This window comes from Salmo trutta, chromosome 35 (genome assembly GCF_901001165.1).
Source record: "Salmo trutta chromosome 35, fSalTru1.1, whole genome shotgun sequence".
NCBI classification, from domain to species: domain Eukaryota; kingdom Metazoa; phylum Chordata; class Actinopteri; order Salmoniformes; family Salmonidae; genus Salmo; species Salmo trutta.
This window is the reverse complement of record NC_042991.1, coordinates 12,804,514-12,828,500: the sequence shown is the minus strand read 5'-3', so window position 1 is coordinate 12,828,500 and position 23,987 is coordinate 12,804,514. Positions and strand designations below refer to the sequence as shown.

The following is a 23,987-nucleotide window of genomic DNA, read 5'->3' as shown; positions in this document are numbered from 1 at the left end:
ACTTGAACGGCAGAAAAGCAATCCATTTGCATGGGAAAATAAAGAATCCTACCCATTACTGCACTTGCTTAATTACGTTACTATTGTTTTGAGCAGATTTGGATAGAGCAGAGCAGCTGGCTCACGCCAGGGGGGCAGCCCGGTTCCAAATCGAATGTAACCAACTTTCAGCCAAAGCAAGACATGCTTACACGGGCGCCCGGGCTAGATTAATCGAGCCCCCTTAACGGTAGCTCTCTCACAATGACAACTTCCGCACGATTTCCGGATTATGCTAATATTTCACTCTGTTGGCGGGAGTTTCTGAAACGCACTTCTGAGATCTTCACATTTTGATGAAAATTAAAATATTGTCTACTTTTTGGTTTAGTTAGTGGTTGTTATTTATATATGTCTTTGTGCAAATAAGGCTAAAGTCTCAGAAAGTATAAGGCTCTGACCAAATCGATTGTCCGTCAAAATGCCGCTACGACTCGGGTCAGAGTTTAAACTAGGGTCATGGTTCAACAATCATGGCAGCTACTGAGATACGAGGAGAGCTAAAATACAGGGATGGCCTGAAGAAAGAGATTATCATAAAAACAGAAAACAACCTGACTTCTATGATAGTGGGGATTAAGCAATTAAACGCAGACGTATCGAGGCTCCTCACTGATCTCGTTGTACAAGAACAATTTTGCGGAGGAAATGACAAGGGGGATTTGCAAGTCGACGACGGTGAGCTTGGCTAGCTAGCTAACGTTACTGGTAGCTCATTTAACAATACGCTTAGCTACCGCAATGGATGTTTGTAAAAACAAAACAAGGTTCGCGAATTGCTCTGTTTCTATTGAGGCTAGCTATTGTTTATTTTTCTTGTGGCTAACGTCTCACGAAACCTATCGATGTTGGTTAGCTAATCATGACCTGGAAGAACACAACACCTTTCGGTAGATATAGCTAGTTGCTATGAAAATCATTATATAGACAAGTCCCAACCGTAGTAAATCTTTGGATGATCAGATAAACCGCCCACGTTGATCAGAGAATGAATTTAGATAACTGTCTCTGGTCTAGCTACTTCATAACACAGATCTTCCCAGCATCAAACCGACTAGCTTGCTAGGCTACATATACCTTTTTTTTTGTCAGCATGAACGTTTGTTGTGCTTAATGATGCCACAGTGACGTACAAACATATCTCGTTACGTGTGCATGTGAACAGATTAATTGATTCCGTCATCGGAGTATTGATGTGATCATTGTTTCCCGATATCACAATTTATCAAATTACAAGTGTTTAAAACATAAAGCCTGCAGCCTGTCATTTCAGATGAAACGATGTTCTATTCCTCCATCTTGAGACACTGTGTAGGCGGCCTATGACATTTGAAGACGTTATGTATATCAGATATAGGCAGATGGCTATCAAATCAATCAGCTTTGTGTCATGCCTGCAACAGTGTGTTATCGAGCTGCATAAATTGTCTCACCATAGATTTGATGTGAATATTCCTCTCAAACATTAAAACATGCATCTCTGACATAACTGCTATTTGATCACTGATATGTAACCATGATAAAAAAAAATGGCTTGGTCAAATTATTTTACTGAATCTACCTCAGTCTGTGACAGGCTTCATTAAACTGATGCAATCTAAAATGAGTCCAATATTAACATATGGACTACAACACTTGACAGTTTTTAAAATCACTATATAGGCAATGTACTTTAAGCAGGTCCTATGGGTGGGAAGGGGGAGATAAATGTATGGTTTGTTTCCATTCTGTCAACTCCCCCCCAATGTAACTTGAACACAAAAGTAATTTTCTGTCATCTGTTGCAGATGAGGAGGATGATGATGAAGACACAAAAGCCCCTATTATGCAGCCTCCTGCAAAGCGGTCAAAGACCTTGAGGGCCTGACAAGGGCTCTGTCCCAAATGGCACCCTTTTTCTTATATAGTTCACTCCTTTTGACTAGTGCACTAGGTAGGGAATAGGTTGCCATTTGGGACTTAGAAGACTACTGTAGGAAGAAGGGAGTCTGGTGGTCCTGGCATACAAGACTGGAGGACACTGTTTTGGGGGCAGATATGTCAGCCTTTATTATTCAATCCACTGGGTGGCTATTAATAATTAATTCCCACTCATGTATGGTATTGCTCCTGCCTTGGCAATCATTGCAGTTATGATCTACATCTTTCTCTTGAATATTTGTGTAAATGTCAATCACTTAAGTGGAATGTATTTCATAGAAATGTTGTTAATGGCCATTAATTGGATAATAGAATTGCACTGTCTCTCTTCCCCCCCCCCCCCCCCCCCATTTGCTTGCTGTGAGAAATTACATGAACGGTCTGCAGACATTTTCCCATAACATGTTTAATTTTCTTATAATCCAGACCTTTAATCACAGTGCATTTAGATTTGAAAGGCAATAAAAATCAGAAGCACCAACGTGAATAGCCACTCATTCTTTTAGACAGACCAAACAAGCCCATATTATTATTTTTCTAATATTCCTTTTCCATTAACACTTTTTTAAATAAACAGAAAAAACCTAGAGGAACCATGACAGGCAGTGTCTACAGGCAAGTGCTGTATGTCCAAACTATCATAGGACTTGTGTAGGTTGAATCAAGGGTGGACAACTCTGGTCGAGTAGGGAAGCTTCTGCAAAGTATGATTTGACCTTGACACTTGTTGATCAAATCAGGTTATTGGGTAGATACAATGTCACCACATTGGCTAGCTTGAGGTTTCAGTTATTGTAGTCAGTTGTATCTTGTTAAAACCAATAGTACTTTCAGTAGGAGAAAATAAATTGATCAAAATGAGCATGCCTATGAGTTCAGGTAGTAACTCCTGTAAATGTTTCTTCCATCTTATGCCTACTGAACATGACCCTTTGTAGACACTGCAACTCCTGAGGACCCAAGTTGTCCACTAAGATGTTAATGGGTGCAACATAGTAAAAATAGATGAATGAAGTTGAAACGGGGTGGAGTGAAAGATAATAGTTCAGTGAAAATGTCATGTGAGCCACTAAAAACACCCAGTCCAAAACCCAAGTAGATGATCCTTTGTAGCAGCGCAGCCCCCCCCCCCCCCCCCCTGCACATTTTTGTCCTAGCACCACACAGCTGATTCAATTAATCAACTCAAGCTTTGATTATTTGAATCAGCTGTGTAGTGCAAGGGCAAAATCAGGGTTGTGTTCATTAGGAAACAAACAGAACTGATAAGCATGGAAGGATTACCTGGACAAATGTATTTTCTGTGCCTTAATGAACACAAGCCAGCCCAATTCCCTTTCGGTCAGGTCACTCGACGCAGCACATGCCACTTCCCTGTGTTGGGAGGAAGGTCAAATAAACCTTTTGTACATTCATTACTGTGCTAATGTAGATGGAACATTAACTTAATCAGAATAGTACCATCTCGAATCAATTGGAAACATTTAAAAATATGGAGGTTGACCATCAACACAACAAAGAGTAGCCAACGATGATTTCAAAACAATGTTCAAATGAAGAGTATTTAGCAGAATTGCTTAAGGACACTACCTGCCATATAAATTAATGTGGCACAAACATTTAAGATCATATAGGAAAGCCATATTTGTCCCATTGCTCATTTCAAGATAATGTCCTATCTTTGTTGGCAGTGAACATTTTCCTCGTAACTTACATATGTGAAGGATTCCACAACTCATTGATCATACAACACATTTCCACATAAATGTCATACAAAAAAGGGACCAGGGATCCTCATAAAAAAAGGCAATAACATTGACAATTTCATGTCATGTTTTTGTCACTTTATGGCACACAAGGACAAACAATGGCTGTAGTAGAAGATCGGTATTTTTCAAAAGCATGGTCCGTGTGCTTTGTGTGGACTTTCTTTGACTTTACTTGGAGGGTGGGGGGGAGTCCTTAAAGGCACAAGATATTTATCTTATACAAATACTGGATAGATGGGCCAATTGACAAATCCCGAAACACTTCCTAAATATTGCAAGTAATAGAATGACAAAAAAAGCATGTAGAAGGAAATTACTGAGCCAACACAGCAGTAAATAACACTACAAAATACATTCAGACCAATAACAAAACAACACTGCAGTACTTATCTAAGAATCACTACTGGTCCACTAAGACAGTTTTTTAAATGGCATCACATTCCTAAAACTGTCTGTACAAATTAGTTGACACGTCATATTTCACCTTTGAGTCAGTGGGGTGGTAATAGTTTTGGGATGATGATTGAACCAATATGGCTCTCAAACTTTCCTCACAGAATTATTTGCTCAAAAAAGTGGGACCTTGCAGTGAACGGATAAACCCTCAATGATTGGTGTCTGTATCATAGTCAGGTACTGTGGCGAGACCCTGGAGCGCGTGGCACCCTTTGGTCCAGCCTTTGTTGAATGTAAGAAATCACAAATACAAAGGGTTGTGAAACGCGTACCATTGTTCATCTCAAGAACAGCACACATACACATCAACAAAACCACCACCAAACCCCCCCAAGTGAATTGCCTAGTGATGCCTGGCAGACTTAACACGTCACACAGTGCACTAGGTGAGTGTTAAGCATCCTGTAGTTCAGGTGTGAGAGTAGTAGGCCTCCGTCTAGTTTGTGTGCAGCATGCACTAAGGCTGCTCACCCCGCCTCTCATATTATCCACCGTCTCAATCAGTTGGACACTTTAGGTGTCAATCAGCTGCAGCCGGCTGATCTGATTGGACGCCTTGGCAAAGGTCTGGTGGCGGTTGCAGAGTACCGCCAGGCATATGGGCAGGATGCAGTAGCCCACCGTCTTGGGGTCGGCGCGTGTGCACGAGTAGAGGAAGAGGAACACCTGAAGGTAGGGCACGAGGAAGATGGTGACCCACACCCAGAAGGGCAAGAGGAGCAGGCGAGTTTTGAGACTCTGGGTCCAGGTGGGCAGTGAGGCTGAGGATGGGGGCCCAGAGGATGCGGCGGGAGGCGTGTTGTCCCCTGCCAGAGGTCGCTGCTCCTGAGCCACCCGCTCCACGTGCTCCAGGGTGAGACGGTTGTATGTCTGGTCAATCTCAAAGACATAGTAGACGACAGCCACGCTAGCCAGAAGGTACAGCCCCACGCCGATCCATCCCATCCGCTGACGGAAGTTCATCATTCTCCATACTCCTCCCTGGAACAGAAAAGGGCCTTAGTTTCGTAGTACTACTCAATAGCTTGCATTATGCATACCCATTTTCTTACCCAGTTGGCTACCCCTGGGTAAAAAAAACATTTTGGGCTACAATCAGTACGATTTATTTTTTACTGTAACAGTCAAGTAAACAAAAACAGTGCTGTTCTGAACGACCAGTTCAAAAATGGTGGGGTTGTGGAACGCTGTCAGCATGTCCGCTGCCCTTTAAATATGCCACACATTGCTTCAAGCCACACCCAGCCACCCCCACCAAACAGTAAACGTACCTCGAAGTCTGGGGCGTATTCAATACTCAGATTCTGATGCAAAACGTTTCTTAAAACGGAACAAAACGGGGAGGGACCTACCTGAATTAGTCCAATAATGATTACATCCTTGATGAAGAACGTTGAATGTTTTGGTCGCAATGTGACGTTCAGTACAAACCATTATGCAACGTAGTAAACATTAAAATCAAACTGAATGCACCCCAGGAGAACCACCTAGGCCAGCCTGGTCTCAGAGTAGATGTAACATAGTAAATGTAAATCAGGCATACTCAAATTAGTATATGTTACATTTGGCAGCGTTTTCCACTAGCGCAGGCTGTCGGCTATACAGCCGGTTACAGACACATTTTCAGCTGGGTACTTTTCCCACTTAAATTAACTAGGCACATTTTTTACAACACAGAAGTCATTTAAAAAAGTTAGCCGAGCCCTCTCCCGCTATAATGAACGATATGCATCTTCTAGCGATCTATTGATAGGACAGGCACCTGTCAGTCACAAAGTGAGCGATGGCGGGTTTGATAGTCTGCCGTCTGTCCCGCCTCCCAGTACCTGTGTGTGTGTGTGTGTGTGTGTGTTTGGTGTACACTGTGCTTGTAGCCAATCAATCTGTACACGGAGGGAGAGAGCATGATGCTCCTTCATCGTCTATGTCAGTCAATTTGACCGTCCCATATGTCGTAACAATGAGTCAAAATCCACTTAGCCTACTGTTTTCTGGCACATTCATTTATTTTATTTTGTGTGTTTCATATGCAGCCATGAAGGGTTGTAGCATAGTGTTACTGTAAATTGATTGATTGATGAACAGCAAGCTTGACTAATTTATAAATGGTGTTGAACTGACTGAATAAAGTCGATCTCATATCCTTCATAAATCATACAACGTAGTTATAGGCCCATGGTATCGCATCGCGACAAGTAAGCTAAAGATCTTGTTTGTATTTTCGATATGAAATCCATCAGGACTTGCCAGACAGTGACGTAAAAGTGATTGACTCGTCAGTAGCCTACCGTATTGCATTGGTAAGAGAGATGTTCATTTGGCTCCCTAACTTGCATACCGGTACGTTTTTGCAGGGATGCAAACTGGTGAGGACCCAAAAAGGTGACACTTTTTGTTACACTGAAATATGCAAAAAATCCTTGCTAGGGGGAAATGCAGGTTTGAACTAATTAAACAACAAAGAATATGATCCACATGATCAGTCTCTGTGTGTAAAATAAGTGGTTAATGTGAACCTAACTCACAGCAAAAAAAAAATTAAGAAAGCAATCCAATGTTTGTTGCCTAGACTTTACTACAAATGACAAGTCTTAAGATAATAACAATACACTAATATTGCAGTTAGCCATGACAGCCTTTATAATAGAACGCTTGTGACCACACCCACACATCACCTTCTCACCCGTCTCCGTGGTCAGGCTTCTCCTAACCGTTACCGTTCAGGGGACGTGCTGCTGTACCTGCCAAGCTGCCTTTCCACTCTCCGCTGTCTTTCTAGAGCGCTCGCTGATGCTGTAACTAGCAAGTTGGTTGTCTCTTCTCTCTTCAGTCGTATGCTGCATTCTGTTATGTGAACGATTGGCTGAGCCTTGGATACAGCCAGTACTGCTCCAAACGCGCATCACTCGTTCGCTTACAGCCAGTAGTGATCCAAATGTAAAAATAAAATAAAAACCCTTGAATGTGTAGGTGTCAAAACTTTTGACTGGTACTGTACATACACACACAGAGTGTACAAAACATTAGGAACACCTGCGCTGCCTATGACATACAGACTGACCAGGTGAAAGTTATGATCGCTAAATGTTAAATGCATTTCAAATCAGTGTAGACGAAGGGGAGGAGACAGGTTAAAGAAGCATTTTTAAACCTTGAGACAACAGACATGGATTGTGTATGTGTGCCATTCAGAGGGTGAATGGGCAAGAGAAAATATTTAAAGTGAACGGGGTATGGTAGTAGGTGCCAGGCACACCGGTTTCAGTGTGTCAAGAACTGTAATGCTGCTGGGTTTTTCAAGATGAACAGTTTCTTGTGCGTATCAAGAATGGTCCACCACCCAAAGGACATCCAGCCAACTTGACAAAACTGTGAAAAGCATTGGAGTCAACAAGAGCCAGCATCCCTATGGAACGCTTGACACCTTGTAGAGTCCATGCACTGACGTATTGAGGATGTTTTGATTGCAAAAGGGTGTGCAACTCAACTTAGGAAGGCGCCTTAATGTTTTGTACACTCAGTGTGTACACACACACACACACACACACACATTTATTACATATACCACCCCAGTCATGAAACTGGATCGCTCTTACAGACAGTGAGTTACGTGGCCATGGCTTGCTATATAAAGCAGGCAGAAAGACATCCAGTTACTGTTTATTTGAACGTTAGAATGGGCAAAACGAGTGACCTAAGCAACTTTGAGCGTGGTGTGAAGGAAATGTAATTAAATGAAGAAACAGTCTTGAAAATGTAAATCTTATCCTTGGTGTCGTAAACAATCCTTGATTCCTGCCTGTCCCTGGTAAAGATATGAGGGGGCGTCATGACCTTCTCCTTAGGACCATCTGGCAGAACGCCCAGAATATGTTCTTTAAGTTAAGATAGGAGACGGTGCCAGATACATGCTGGAACCAACCCTATGAACTACGCCTATGTAACATGTCTGTAACCAGTATATAAGGGAACTAACAGGACTGCCTCGTTAGAGCTCCTGTTCGACATGTGTACATGGTGCATTGAGGTGGTTGGAACCTCTCCAAAGCGCTGAGAATAAAGAATGATTCATTTAAGATTGACTTCGAGTGTCCCTGGTGTAGAATTTCCAAGACAATTTGGCGTCACGAATAGAATTATTGAATCTACCTGCGGAGCTTTCCAGTGGGGGTCTGCGAGGAAAACTGCTGGCGCATTTTATGAAGTGTGAGGGAAATTCCCATGTGACCAAAAAGAAGACAAGGCCCGCACAGACCAGACCCTTACTGTGAGCTGTCCAGGAGGAGACACACCATCCGCAAACAATTGAGGGAAGGCAACTGATTTCAGTAAGTCAATTGAAATCAATCTGTATACATTTTTTTAAAGGATTAAAAAAAAGGAAGAAAATCAAGGCGAGTAACACATAAAAAAGGTACCCATAGTCATATAGAGAGAAGACCATTCACTAGTTTTAAGAGAAGACTAGAGCGAGGGCAACGCTACCATGTAAAGCCCCGCTGACACCTGTCTATAGGCATTTAGAAGAAAGTTTGATGTGGTCTGCAGCCACAAAAAAAATAACAAGGTATTTTTGAGTCTGTGGTGTTATTTATATGTATAGAAAGTAACGGCAAGAGCACTGTTGACAATACATATTGTGCATAGCAAGTAATGACAGAGAGAATCATAGACGATGCACGTGGGTAATGAGGAGATTTCTGAGTGTGTTTGGAAATAGTACTAAGTGAAAGTGGACGTGAAAGTTGTGTGATTGTGAGATATGGAATAATAAGCTGAAAGAAATGTGGTAAAACAAAAACAGATTGAAATTTGGATAACAAACAATTGAAATTATTACTATTAGGAATTTGGATAATAAGATAAGAGGCTGGAAATTGAGCTACTAAGTATTGAGTGAATGAGAGCGGTCAGGGGACTAGCTTACGTGTGAAAGAGGTGAATGAATGCCACAACCATGTGAGCTGATTAGTAATGTTATCTAGGGGTCTGTCCAACACCGCTGTTGGATCTACAGGTAGAGGATAACATGTCTCAGAAATCTCAGAGGACAACATGTCGTCTCGGTAGATAACATGTCTCATTGTAAGAGGATAACATGTAACGAGGATAACATGACTTTAGATTATATGAGGATACCATGTCTCATTAGTGGAGTTTGATGTATAAAGTTATTATATATGGAGATACAGTTGAAGTCGGAAGTTTACATAAACTGAGTTTAAATGTATTTGGCTAAGGTGTTTCACAATTCCTGACGTTTAATCCTAGTAAAGAAATCCCTGTTTTAGGTCAGTTAGGATCACCACTTTATTTTAAGAATGTGAAATGTCAGAATAATAGTAGAGAGTGATTTATTTCAGCTTTCATTTCTTTCATCACATTCCCAGTGAGTCAGAAGTTTACATACACTCAATTAGTATTTGGTAGCATTGCCTTTAAATTGTTTAACTTGGGTCAAACGTTTCAGATAGCCTTCCACAATCTTCTCACAATAAGTTGGGTGAACTTTGGCCCATTCATCCTGACAGAGCTGGTGTAACTGAGTCAGGTTTCTAGGCCTCCTTGCTCGCACACGCTTTTTCAGTTCTGCCCACAAATTTTCTATAGGATTGAGGTCAGGTCTTTGTGATGGCCACTCCAATACCTTGACTTTGTTGTCCTTAAGCCATTTTGCCACAACTGTGGAAGTATGTTTGGGGTCATTGTCCATTTGGAAGACACATTTGTGTCCAAGCTTTAACTTCCTGACTGATGTCTTGAGATGTTGCTTCAATATAGCCACAATTTTCCTTGCTCATGATGCCATCTAGTTTGTGAAGGGCATCAGTCCCTTCTGCAGGAAAGCACCTACCACAACATGATGCTGCCACCCCCGTGCTTCATGGTTGGGATGGTGTTCTTCGGCTTGCAAGCCTCCCCCTTTTTCCTCCAAACATAACGATTGTCATTAAGGCCAAACAGTTCTATTTTTGTATTATCAGACCAGAGAACATTTCTCCAAAAAGTACAATCTTTATCCCCATGTGCAGTTGCAAACAGTAGTCTGGCTTTTATATGGCAGTTTTGGAGCAGTGGCTATCTTGCTGAGGGGCCTTTCAGGTTATGTCGATATAGGACTTATTTTACTGTGGATATAGATACTTTTGTACCCGTTTCCTCCAGCATCTTCACAAGGTCCTTTGCTGTTGTTCTGGGATTGATTTGCACTTTTCACAACAAAGTACTTTCATCTCTAGGAGACAGAACGCGTCTTCTTCCTGAGCGGTATGACGGCTGCGTGGTCCCATGGTGTTAATACTTGTTTGTACAGATGAAAGTGGTACCTTCAGGCGTTTGGAAATTGCTCCCAAGAATGAACCAGACTTGTGGAGGTCTGAGCTGATTTCTTTTGATTTTCCCATGATGTCAAGCAAAGAGGCACTGAGTTTGAAGGTAGGCCTTGAAATACATCCACAGGTACACCTCCAATAGGCTAATTGACATCATTTGAGTCAATCAGAAGCTTCTAAAGCCATGACATCATTTTCTGGAATTTTCCAAGCTGTTTAAAGTCACATTCAACTTAGTGTATGTAAACTTCTGACCAACTGGAATTGTGATAGTGAATTATATGTGAAATAATCTGTCTGTAAACAATTGTTGGAAAAAGTACTTGTGTCATGCACAAAGTAGATGTCCTAACCGACTTGCCAAAACTAGTTTGTTAACAAGAAATTTGTGGAGTGGTTGAAAAACTAGTTTTAATGACTCCAACCTAAGTTTATGTAAACTTCCGACTTCAACTGTATGTACAAACTGTCCCTAATTTCCCCACTGTGTCGCTCACAGCTTTTTTTGAGTTCAGTGTGTACTGGCGGCTATTTATTGTTCCACAAGAAGGTTCTCTCTAATCCAAACAACAGATGACGTAAACACGAGAGCAGTGAGCAGCCTCTAATTTAATATCTGTCCCAATGCTCAATCCCTCTGGTTGTGTTTGAATACTCATACTACCCACACTAACCATACTATTTGTGATGTGAATTGAGTATATAGTATTCTTATTAGTCATAGTATGGATATAAACTCAGCAAAAAAAGAAACAGCTCTTTTTCAGGACCCTGTCTTTCAAAGATAATCCGTAAAAATCAAAATAACTTCACAGATCTTCATTGTAAAGGGTTTAAACACTTTCCCATGATTGTTCAATGAACTGTGTTCAATGATCAGTTCCTGGTTCAGTTAAGGGAGGAAGATGATGTGGTGTCGTATTTGTGCACCTTCGAGATGGAAGGCCCAGAGGGAAGGATGGCCCCAGCCCAAGTGGGCCAGCCTGTTGGCACCCTACCTCTCTGGGAAGGCCCAGAAGCCCTACTTTGATTTGAACACTGACCAGGCCGCGAATTATGAGGGACTCAAAAAGGGAGATACTGAGCCGTTATGGGTTCAATCTTGCACGCCGTGCACAACTGGGCCTTTGACCCCACCCTTTCCCCCCCGTGCTCAGATGAGCGACCTGGTGCGCCTGACCAAGGGCTGGCTACTGACGGAAGTACCATCCCTCCCGATGCTCGACAAGCTCGTCCTGGATAAATACCTTGGGACACTGCCATACGAGATGAAGACGTTGAGCATGCAGAACCCCCAGAGCCTGGAGGAATTGCTGACCGCGGTGAAAATTCACCAGAACACCCAGGACCTGCTGAGAGGGGCCCGAGCGGAGAGAGGAGACGTGGCGAGGGGGACGAACAACAGAGAGAGGCGAGGGGCTGAAGGGCGCCCGGACGGAACCAGCCGAGGCTGTGAAGCGGGAGGGTGACCCAGATCAGAGACGCTGCTATGAGTGTGGTGAGCCGGGGCACCTCGCGTGGAACTGTCCCGGCCGGGAGGAGGCCATGCCCTCTGCATCCCCCAGCTCAGGGGTAACCCAGATGGCGAGTTACGTCACCTCCTGTTGGGCGCACACCGAGACGGCCCCTCCGATGGTTCCTGTACGAATCGATGGCATCGACACCAGCGCTCTGCTGGACTCCGGCAGCATGGTGACCCTGGCCAACCCGCAGTGGCTCACACGAGAGGGGGAGGAGGAACCAGGAGACGAGGGGGTGACAGTGTCCTGTGTACACGGGGACACGATGAGCATCGTGCCAGTGAGAATAACCACCCCAAGGGGGGAGTGCCAGACGCGCATGGGAGTTGTTCCTAACCTACCCGTGTCCATTCTCCTCAGTCGAGACTGCCCTCTCTTTCAGGCCCTGTGGAAGAGGGACCTGGCGAGGCAGGAAGAAAAGGAAAAAGGACGGTGGCCTGGGCAACCCAACCCCGTCACGAGGGGTGTCCACTGGGCCCGAGTTGGACCCGGAGGAGGGAGACGACCTGATAAGAATTTATATTTAATATATATATATATATATATATATATATATATATATATATATATATATATATATATATATATATATATATATTTTTTTTTTTTTTTTAAAAAGGTTTTGACTAAATGATTCCACCCTGAAAATGTATAACAGTGATTATAATACTAATTCTATAACTGTGTGTGCATAGGACAAGCTAAGAGTTTACTATTTAGCAATATAAGTGAGACATTCAAGGAAAGGGGGAACTGTTAACAGACAGCAGACAACTTGTGACCACTGTGAAACTGATAACAGGAAGAAGGTCTCCCCACCCAGGGAGGGGAGAAACCTTTAGGCTTGCAGTAGATTATGTAACATGGGGCAGGATATGATAAGCAATGCATGTGATGGAGAAGACTTGTAAATAAGCATTTACAGTGTTAAAGAAGAGGGGCATTTGTAAGGGGTATGACATATGGTATGACCAAATGTTAGGTATAAAAGGCTGTGTACATTATATGATATTCAGAGCTCTCGTAAATAAACGTTCTGACTATTGTTAGCTGGGTCTCAGTCTGTTTCTTTCAACCTTACACCTTCTGGTATACAAACTGAGTAGTTAAATTGAAGTTCGGTTTAAGAACATTGATAACTTAAAATAAAGTGGTGATCCCAACTGACCTAAAACTGGGAACTTTCTCTGATTAAATGTCAGGAATTGTGAAAAACTGAGTTTAAATGTATTTGGCTAAGGTGTATGTAAACTTCCGACTTCAACTGTAATTGCAATGCAACAGGTCAAAAAGATTAAGATTACAAGAGAAGTGTTTACTTCAGAAGGTGCCCAATTCAGGTATACGGGACACCGTATCATCTGGTATGTCTTAAGTATAAATGTGTCTTGAGTATAATTATGTATACACATGGGTTAATTGAGACTTCCTGCCCAAGATGCAGTAAACTCTTAATTTATTAAACCTTCATTTAACTAGGCAAGTCAGTTAAGAACAAATTCTTATTTACAATGACGGCCTAGGAATAGTGGGTTATCTGCCTTGTTCAAGGGGCAGAACGACAGATTTTTACCTTGTCAGCTCAGGGATTCGATCTAGCAACCTTTCAGTTACTGGCCCAACGCTCTAACCACTAGGCTACCTGCCACCCCATGATTAAGAATTTTTAGGACTGATTCAAATGTAGCATAGTGAAAACTAAGAACATGTTTATTTTCTTTCTTCCAGGACTGATGGAATGTCCACTACCAAGTATTTCTTCTGAGATTCTGTATCTCTCCCTTTGAAAGGGCTTCCTGAGGCAGGTGAATTGGGAGAGCAGTTAAAAGTGCCTGGATCCAGCTGTTTGGCCGGTGTAGGCCGTCATTGTAAATAAGAATTTGTTCTTAACTGACTTGCCTAGTTAAATAAAGGTTAAATACGTTTAAAAAATACCCCCTCAATCACCAGCTTCATCAATAAGTGCATCAACGACTTTGTCCCCACAGTGACCATACGCACATATCCCAACCAGAAGCAATAGATTACAGGCAATGTCAGCACCGAGCTACAGGCTAGAGCCGCCGCTTTCAAGGAGCGGGAAACTAATCCGAACGCTTATAAGAAATCCCACTATGCCCTCAGATGAACCATCAAACAGGCAAAGTGTCAATACAGCACTAATATTGAATCCTACTACACTGGCTCTGAAGCTCGTCGGATGTGGCAGGGCTTGCAAACTATTAGACTACAAAAGGGAAACCCAGCCGCGAGCTGCCCAGTGACGCGAGTCTACAAGACAAGCTAAATGCCTTTTACACTTGTTTCGAGGCAAGCACACTGAAGCATGCATGAGGGCACGAGCTGTTCCGGACGACTGTGTGATCACGCTCTCCGTAGCCTATGTGAGCAAGACCTTTAAACAGGTCAATATTCACAAAGCCGCGGGCCAGACGGATTACCAGGACGTGTAATCAAAGCATGCACGGACCAACTGGCAAGTGTTAGTGAACATTTTCAACCTCTCCCTGACAGTCTGTAATACCTAGAAGTTTCAAGCAGACCCCCATAGTCTCTGCACCCAAGAAAGCAAAGGTAACCTTCCTAAATTATTACCACCCCGTAGCACTCACGTCAGTAGCCATGAAGTGCTTTGAAAGGCTGGTCTTGGCTCACATTAACACCATCATCCCGGAAACCCTAGACCCACTCCAATTCGCATACCACCCCAACAGATCCACAGATGACGCAATCTCAATCAACACTGCCCTTGCCCACCTGGACAAAAGGAACAGCTATGTGAGAATGCTGTTCATTGACTACAGCTCAGCGTTCAACACCATAGTGCCCACAAAGCTCATCACTAAGCTATGGACCCTGGGACTAAACACCAACCTCGGCAGCTGGATCCTGGACTTCCTGACGGGCCGCCCCCAGGTGGTAAGGGTAGACAACAACACACCGGCGCAGCAGGTAGCCTAGTGGTTAGAGCGTTGGACTAGTAACCGAAAGGTTGCCAGATTTAATCCCCGAGCTGACAAGGTAAAAATCTGTCGTTCTGCCCCTGAACAAGGCAGTTAACTTCTTATGGCTTGGGGGCAGTATTTCGACGTCTGGATGAGAAGCGTGCCCAAAGTAAACTGCCTGTTACTCAGGCCCAGAAGCTAGGATAGAAAACACTCTAAAGTTTACAAAACTGTTAAAATAATGTCTGTGAGTATAACAGAACTGATATGGCAGGCGAAAACCTGAGGAAAATCCATCCAGGAAGTAGGATTTTTTTGATGTGGGTATTTTCAATTGAATGCCTTTTTGAAACTGAGAGCTACTTACGAAGGGCTACCAGTTTGATACGCTCTTCTGAAATAACACATTTGCTCAGTTTGCCTTTAGTTATACGTTATTAATAATGATTAATGATACTCATCTATGTGAAGACACTGATCACGTTAATAATTTCTCACAATAATTATCAACAATGACAATAAGGTGGGAAACAGATATCAATTTTCAGCACTTTAATCTCAGTAATTGTTAAATTTTCAGATGATCACTTACATCACTACATTTTATAGGAAAAATGTCCCATTTTCACTAGCCACTGACAAACCCTTTTAACAAATCATGAACTATGTTGCAGTTTCAAAAAGTTATCAATTATGTAATGTTAGAAAAATCAACTTATTTTTAAATAAATCTTGTCGCATTTTGAACTAATGACCAAATCTGCTGCATTTTTTAACACACTTAAATTGAACACAATTCTTCAATATTTTAATTCAACTTCGCCATGGCACTGCCATGTTGCCACTGACAACATCTGGTATCTGTTTCTTTGTTAGTGGGAAGACTGGCATTGCATGCTGTTCACCAGTGTATTGTAATCTGGTGTGTAACTTGACACTGCAATTGTGAGTGAGTCTTTCAGGTGTGCATCAGTGAGGCGTGTTCTGTGTTTGTTCTTGATGAAGTTCATGTCAGAAAACGCTGATTCACAGAGATGGGTTGAATCAAACAGGCTAGCAACCTTCATAGCTGCTGTGCATACTCCACTGTACTTCTCTGTGTCAACAAGGAACCAAAAGTTTGGTGCAGCCTGGTAGGCTTTGAGGTGGAGGTCATTTTGCAATGTTTGATTTCAATCTCCACCTGTCCAGCATCCAATTTGAACGTTGCACTTAGTTGCTCAGCAAAGAATGTTGTGTCCACATTCATGAAAGGATTGGAAATGAACGACACACATGGCTCAAGCTGATGAAGGTCACAAAAGCTATTCTCAAACTCTTGCCCAAGTCTGTTTATGACTTCACAGTACTTTTCTGCAACTTTGTCAAATGTCTCAGATGCAGAAGCATTGTCTTTCAGCACCGACTGCACATAGGGAAAGTGCAGCACCTTTTTTTATCTGTAAATCCACAGAGAAAATGTTCATCTTGGCTTTAAATGCATTTAAAGCACTTATCAGATCAACAACAGTCTTACCTTTGCCTTGCAGCTTGCAGTTCAAGTCGTTTAGTTTCCCAGTAATGTCCGTCAAAAATGCAAGGTCAAGTGTCCACTCTGTGTCCTCTAGCAGTGAGACGTCTTCACCTTTGGACTGCTTGAACTCTTTGATTTCACTCAAAAGTGACAAAAAAACGAAGTAAAACTCGTCCTCTGCTGAGCCATCGGATTTCTGTGTGTAGCAGCAGGTCACCATATTCAGCTGACATCTCCTCCAATAGCACCTTGAAAATCCTATGCTGTTTTGCTTTGGAGCGGATGTTGTTTATGATTTTTACAACGGGAGTCATCACGTGCTCAAAGCCGATCACTTTTGCACATAACGCCTGCTGGTGAATAATGCAGTTGTAATGCAGAAATTTTGGGAAGTCTGGGTCACTTTTACAGTGAGCGATGAAACCTGTATGTCGGCCGATCATAGCAGGAGCCCCGTCTGTAGTCACCGCTACCAGCTTTTCCAATGGTACCTTTTTCTGCACGAAAAACTCCTTCACCGTGTTATAAATGTCAACTCCCCTCGTAGTTGTCTTTATGGGCAGTAGTGCCAGGAGTTCTTCTCTTGTGGAGAAATCTTCAAACACCATCCGGATAAAAACTAACAGCTGCGCTATACTGCTGCTGTCCACAGACTCGTCACACTGGATGCTAAACCAGCTGCACTTCGCCAGAAACTGCATTCAGCTCCCATCTTCGCTGCGCCCGCTAGCTTACTCTCCACGAGCACTGTTTTTTTCAAGCGCACAATACTGACCGTTGAACTAGAGTAGGTCAGAGTTCACCTAAACTTATCTAAACTCATGTATAATGGAAATATTTTTAAGATAGTCATTTTTAAATATATATAAATGCAAGTGTGATTAAAAAGAATAGCAACAGAATACAATAACATTTCAGACACAGCTCACTACTGAGTTGTGCTATTTTTAGACCAGGCCTGCGGGCGACCTGGTGCCCGCAGGCACCGTGTTGGTGACCCCTGCTATAGAGTATCCAACGGGTTAGGACCCAGATTGCAGTTCCTATGGCTTCCACTAGATGTCAACAGTCTTTAGACATTGTTTCAGGCTTGTTTTCTGAAAAATGAAGAATGAGACCTTTCTGTCTGTGGACTGAGGAAGAATGCAGAGCTGGTTGGCGCACGTGACCGAGTGCGCGCCCTTTGTTGTTTTTCCTTTCTATTGAAGACGCTATTGTCCGGTTGAAATATTATCGATTATTTAGACAATTGACAACCTGAGGATTAATTATAAACTAGAGGTCGACCGGTTATGATTTTTCAATGCCGATACCGATTATTGGAGGACCAAAAAAGCCGATACCGATTAATCAGCTGATTTTTTTTTCTTTATGTGTAATAATGACAATTACAACAATACTGAATTAACACTTATTTTAACTTAATATAATACATCAATAAAATCAATTTAGCCTCAAATAAATAATGCAACATGTTCAATTTGGTTTAAATAATGCAAAAACAGTGTTGGAGAAGAAAGTAAAAGTGCAATATGTGCCATGTAAAAAAGCTAACATTTAAGTTCCTTGCTCAGAACATGAGAACATATGAAAGCTGGTGGTTCCTTTTAACATGAGTCTTCAATTTTCCCAGGTAAGATGTTTTAGGTTGTAGTTATTATAGGAATTATAGGACTATTTCTCTCTATACAAATTGTATTTCATATACCTTTGACTTTTGGATGTTCTTATAGGCACTTTAGTATTGCCAGTGTAACAGTATAGCTTCCGTCCCTCTCCTCACTCCTACCTGGGCTTGAACCAGGAACACATCGACAAAAGCCACCCTCGAAGCAGCGTTACCCATATGTAGAGCAAGGGGAAACAACTACTCCAAGTCTCAGAGTGAGTGGCGTTTCAAACGTTATTAGCGCGCACCGGCTAACTAGCTAGCCATTTCACATCGGTTACACCAGCCTAATCTTGGGAGTTGACAGGCTTGAAACAGCGCAATGCATTGTGAAGGGCTGTTGGCAAAACGTACGAAAGTGCTATTTTGAATGAATGCTTACGAGCCTGCTGCTGCCTACCACCGCTCAGTCAGATTGCTCTATCAAATCATAGACTTAATTATAACATAATAACACACAGAAATACGAGCCTTAGGTCATTAATATGGTCGAATCCGGAAACTATCATCTCGAAAACAAAACGTTATTCCTGTTACATTCCACAACCTTCAATGTTATGTCATAATTACGTAAAATTCTGGCAAATTAGTTCACAACGAGCCAGGCGGCCCAAACTGTTGCATATACCGACTGCGTGCAATGAACGCAAAATGACACAATTTCACCTGTTTAATATTGCCTGTTAACCTGGATTTCTTTTAGCTAAATATGCATGTTTAAAAATATATACTTCTGTGTATTGATTTTAAGAAAGGCATTGATGTTTATGGTTGGAGCAACGTGTACCTAAGCGATTATATGCAACGCAGGACAGGCTAGATAAACTAGTAATATCATCAACCATGTGTAGTTAAACTAGTGATTATGATTGATTGATTGTTTTTTTATAAGGTAAGTTTAACGCTAGCTAGCAACTTACCTTGGCTTCTTACTGCATTCGCGTAACAGGCAGGCTCCTCGTGGAGTGCAATGTAAAGCAGGTGATTAGAGCATTGGACTAGTTAACCGTAAGGTTGCAAGATTGAATCCCTGAGCTGAACAGGTAAAAATCTGTCGTTCTGCCCCTGAACAAGGTAGTTAAGCTACCGTTCCTAGGCCGTCATTGAAAATAAGAATGTGTTCTTAACTGACTTGCCTAGTTAAATAAAGGTAAAATAGAATTTTAAAATTCTGCCACGCTGATGTGTTGTTGCAGGGGTGCGTGCTTAGTCTCCTCCAGTACTCCTTGTTCACCCACGACTGTGTGGCCAAGCATGACTCGAACACCATAATTCAATTTGCTGACAACAACAGTCGTAGGCCTGATCACCGACAACGATGGGACAGCCTATAGGGAGGAGGTCAGAGACCTGGCAGTGTGGTGCCAGGACAACAACCTCTCCCTCAATGTGAGCAAGACAAAGGAGCTGATCGTGGACTACAGGAAAAGGAGGGCCAAACAGGCCCCCAATAACATTGACGGGGCAGTAGTGGAGCAGGTTGAGAGCTTCAAGTTCCTTGGTGTCCACATCCCCAACAAACAATCATGGTCAAAACACACCAAGACAGTCGTGAAGAGGACATGACAACACATTTTTCCCCTCAGGAGACTGAAAAGATTTGGCATGAGTCCCCAGATCCTCAAAAGGTTCTACAGCTGCACCATCGAGAGCATCCCTACCGGTTGCATCACTGCCTGGTATGGCAACTGCTCGGCATCTGACCGTAAGTCACAACAGAGGGCAGTGCATACCGCCCAGTACATCACTGGGGTCAAGCTTCTTGCCATCCAGGACCTATATACACTAGGCGGTGTCAGAGGAAGGCCCCAAAAAATAGTCACCCAAGTCATTGACTATTCTCTCCGCTACCGCACGGCAAGCGGTACCAGAGCGCCAAGTCTGGGACCAAAAGGCTTCTAAACAGCTTCTACCCCCAAGCATCTAATCAAATGGCCACCAGGACTATTTACATTTGACCCCCCGCTTTGTTTTTACACCGCTGATACTCGCTGTTTTTTAATCTATGCATAGTCACTTTACCTCTACCTACATGTACAAATGACCTCGACTAACCTGCACCCGCGCACATTGACTTGGAACCGGTACCCGCTGTATATCACGTCGTTATTGTTATTTTGTGTTACTTTTCATTTTATATTTTTTCCTTTAGTTTAATTTAGTAAATATTTTCTTAACTCTATTTCTTGAACTGCACTGTTGATTAAGGGCTTGTAAGTAAGCATTTTACTGTTGTATTCGGCGCATTTGACAAATAAAAATGTATTTGATTTGATCATGAGCTGGTCAGTATGTGTTGGCAATCCTTTCTAACACTACTTTTCTTTCAAGATATCACGTAGTAGAACTGCATAAGTGTTGCTCACCACTTTCTGGAGGACCGAGTTTTGAAATCAGTGTTATTAGAGTATGACAGCTAAAGAGAAGGAAAAACATCTGCCGTTTGATTGCAAATATGCCGACAGAGTCGAAAAGAGAACACACAGAAGGCTGTTGTATAAAACACCTGTCTCCGGATTACCGTGTGGCTCAGTTGGTAGAGCATGGTGTTTGCAACGCCAGGGTTGTGGGTTCGATTCCCACGGGGGACCAGTACGGGGAAAAAAATAAATGTATGAAATGTATGCACTCACTACTGTAAGTTATAAGTGCGTCTGCTAAATGACTAAAATGTAAAAATGTACATCTTCAAACTATGGACAACCATGGCATCCATGACAGAGGGAGAAGCGTCCATCCACATATACGGTAAGATAGTCTAGCTAGCTACATTTTCAGATATTACACATTTCTAATTTTATCAGAAAGTTGTTTTCATTTCAAGTTAAGCTAACGTTAGCTGGCTGGGTCCCTAGCTAACATTGTGTATGATCTGTACAGTACTATTATTTGTATCTCAGAGCCATTTGCATTGCTAGTTTATAGCCTAATTTTAGCTAGCTATGTTATGAGTTGGGATTATGGTTCATTGTTTAACTAGCTAGCTACATGTCTAAACAAAAGACTCCACTACTATGCAAGTAACCATTTCAATTGAATGTTCATGATGTCACTGCAACAACTGTCGATAGACATAGCCAGAGTGAATTTACCAGTTATCTACTCCGATTTCAGTGCCCTCTCGTCTGAGTGTGCCAGAGTGCAGAATAACTGACGAATTTACGAACACTCAACAGCTGTTGAATATGGCCAGTGTCAGTAAATGTTGGCAAAAAAAAACAATAAAATGGTTGCCAGCAGCACAGGTGCAGTCACTAATACTGTGGATAACAAAAACAGCTTAACCAACTCTGCTAGGGTGAGTAAAATGGTCAGAGTGAGCTGTTCTCGCATTTGTGTCTGGAAGTACCTAGCAAGCTAGCCAACGTTAGCTTGGGTGCTTGACTGCTACTGTTAGAACAGAACGCTCGGATCAACCCTACTCTTCAGCCAGAGGATCCAGTGTGCGCTCTGCCATGGATAAAGAGCCAAGTTAGCTAGCTAGTTGGCTGTCAAATCTTCATATGACAGATGCTTTTCCACTGTTTAGTCAGCTAACGTTAGCTATCTAGCCAGCAATGTGCAGAACATCCAATGCCGAGGTGGTGGACTAACTAAAGCCAGCTAGCTAACGTTATGGGCTGGGACGCTTCTTCAGGTAGCTCACCACAGCACCAGGCTGAACGCTCCGGGAGCAAAACATTCTGAATTAATGAACGGACAATCTGACAACGCTCTGAGTGTACAAACGCCCAGAGCACACTATGGCACTCCAGATTAATATACAAACACACCTGTAGTATAAACCAGCCTTTAGTCTTGAAATCTTTGGTTGTTTAGTACATGGCCTCACATGTGAATCCTTAAAAAGATAGGTGGGAAAGAGGGTTGTGAACGATGCTGAGTGGCGTAGACAAAAAAAGAGCTCTCCAGTAGGTGTACCAAAACATTCAAGGGCCATTTTCTCAAAAGTGAGGTTACAAGTTAATCAACTTTCCCTTTGTTCCTCATACCACTTTCTAGCTCGGAGTCTCTACTTTTATCCAATGTAAAAAACAAAATGTCACATTTTGCTACAGTAGATCGAATCGAGCTGGTCAATCACATAGGATTCGTAGTTATTTGACTTTGTGCGATTAATTTAACAGCTATGAAACAAAACGGAGGAAATAATTTTAAAACTGCTTATGCGGCAGTTATTTTACTAGGAATGTGATCATACTAAACAATGTTTTTCACAAATGCGAGTGAAATGCTCGCACTGTAGAGCCCTGACCACCCGCCAACGTGGCTGATGAAATATACATTTTACCCGCCAATGCTAAAATCTACCCGCATTTGGCAGGTGTTAATTTTAGGCCCTGTTCATCATATCTCTCTAGTCTAGTCGAAACGTTGCTAATGCCACGATCAGGACAACGCGCATCCGGCGTGAGATTTGGCACGGAAAATGTACCTCAATGGCAGTGCACTCCTAATTATCCCAACTGACAAATAGAGAAGATTAAAATACTGCCACACTTTAATGACTGCTAGTTTTTTTGTCAGCATACTAGGCTAACTAATGCTACAGCAGCCCATTTGATTCGACAACCCTTCCGGTAACTACTCACCCCCAACGCTAGACGTCGCATTTTCATGGAATCCAATGGGCTGCTATAGCATTAGCTAGCCTAGAATGCTGACGAGAAACTTGCTGTATTTGAATCTTCTAGATTTGTTAGTTCGGATAATTAGGAGTACAATGTCATCTCCCATCCCTGGATTGAGGTACATTATATCTCGCGCCGCGTTACGACTAGAGAGAGAATTTAATTAACATCTAGTCGGATTCTGGCTAACTAGCTAGGCAGTCAAGTTAACGTAAGCCTAGTTAGCTGAAAATGGTAGACCACATGATTTGACAGATGGAAAGTGTGTAACATTAGCTAGCGATGAAGCTCACCTTTCTTTACATGACAAACAGTGTCGTTGACGAGGCAACTTGCTGTGATTTCATTTTAAATCCATGTTCATATTATTTCATAACCCCAGGCCATTTAATAAACCAACAACAACACCGATTGCCTTTCTTCCTTGTCATATGACTGACCAGAGACATTAGAAAATGAGATAATGCCGCGTTCATAACAACTAGGCACTCGGAAATCTCGAATTTCTGACTTCAGGTCGGAAAGTCTAGAAAGATGCCCGTGTTTCCGACTTGATATTCTGAGTTGGGTGACAGTTCACAACGAATTTTCCTTGTCGGAACTCATTTTTTCCGAGATATCTTGAACGCTTGGAAGCCGGGGATTTCCGAGATTCCAGTTGTTTTGAACGCGGCATATATACCAACAGGAAATGAATGGAGAAATGTATAACGCTCCGCCCAGCCGACTGTCGACCAATCGCGTTTATGTTGTCAGTTTGCGTCACAGGTTGCTAAACTGATCGTCGCGTAATCCCTTCTAAAGGTCAGGGTTTGAGTCGAGAAACCTGCCTATTTTGCTCGAAAGTACAAGTTAATTATCTCAAATCCTGGAAAATAGGTTTTAAAATTGAGCTTCTTGTTCATTTAATTCGTGCTCATGTTGGGTTTTTGACTCCTTGAAGACGAGAGGTCCTCTTCCGAGTTTTTCTAGAATGCACCGTACTGACTAATGCCGGGTTCAAAACAACTGGGAACTTGCACATGTCTAACTTCAGTGCGTTCAAAACAACTGGAACTCAGAAAAAAACGAGCTCCGACTGGAAATAATTGATTTGAACCGGCATCCAACTCGGAATTCCAATTGGTGAACTCGGCCCTCTTTCTAGATCTTCGACTTTCCGACCTGAAGATCACTGACGTCATGATTTGACC

The 23,987-nt window shown here is 42.4% G+C and overlaps 1 protein-coding gene and 1 long non-coding RNA gene across 2 annotated transcripts; one reads left to right on the top strand and one right to left on the bottom strand.

The window, feature by feature from the left end:
• The first annotated feature begins 487 nt into the window (after positions 1-487).
• On the top strand, positions 488-2,440 carry LOC115174641 (uncharacterized). The gene is made up of 2 exons (XR_003871814.1): positions 488-717; positions 1,827-2,440. It is a non-coding gene; the product is annotated as an uncharacterized LOC115174641 (long non-coding RNA).
• On the bottom strand, positions 2,355-23,247 carry tmem251 (transmembrane protein 251). The gene is made up of 2 exons (XM_029733375.1): positions 23,088-23,247; positions 2,355-5,165 (listed from the first exon to the last, which is right to left on the bottom strand). The coding sequence occupies exon 2, from the start codon at positions 5,148-5,150 to the stop codon at positions 4,698-4,700; it is 453 nt and encodes a 150-aa protein (XP_029589235.1). The 5' UTR covers positions 5,151-5,165; positions 23,088-23,247; the 3' UTR covers positions 2,355-4,697.
• Between the last annotated feature and the right edge of the window lie 740 nt (positions 23,248-23,987).

Coding starts and splice junctions, on each gene's coding strand:
- tmem251 (XM_029733375.1), bottom strand. CDS start 5,150: ATGATGAACTTCCGTCAGCGGATGGGATGGATCGGCGTGGGGCTGTAC.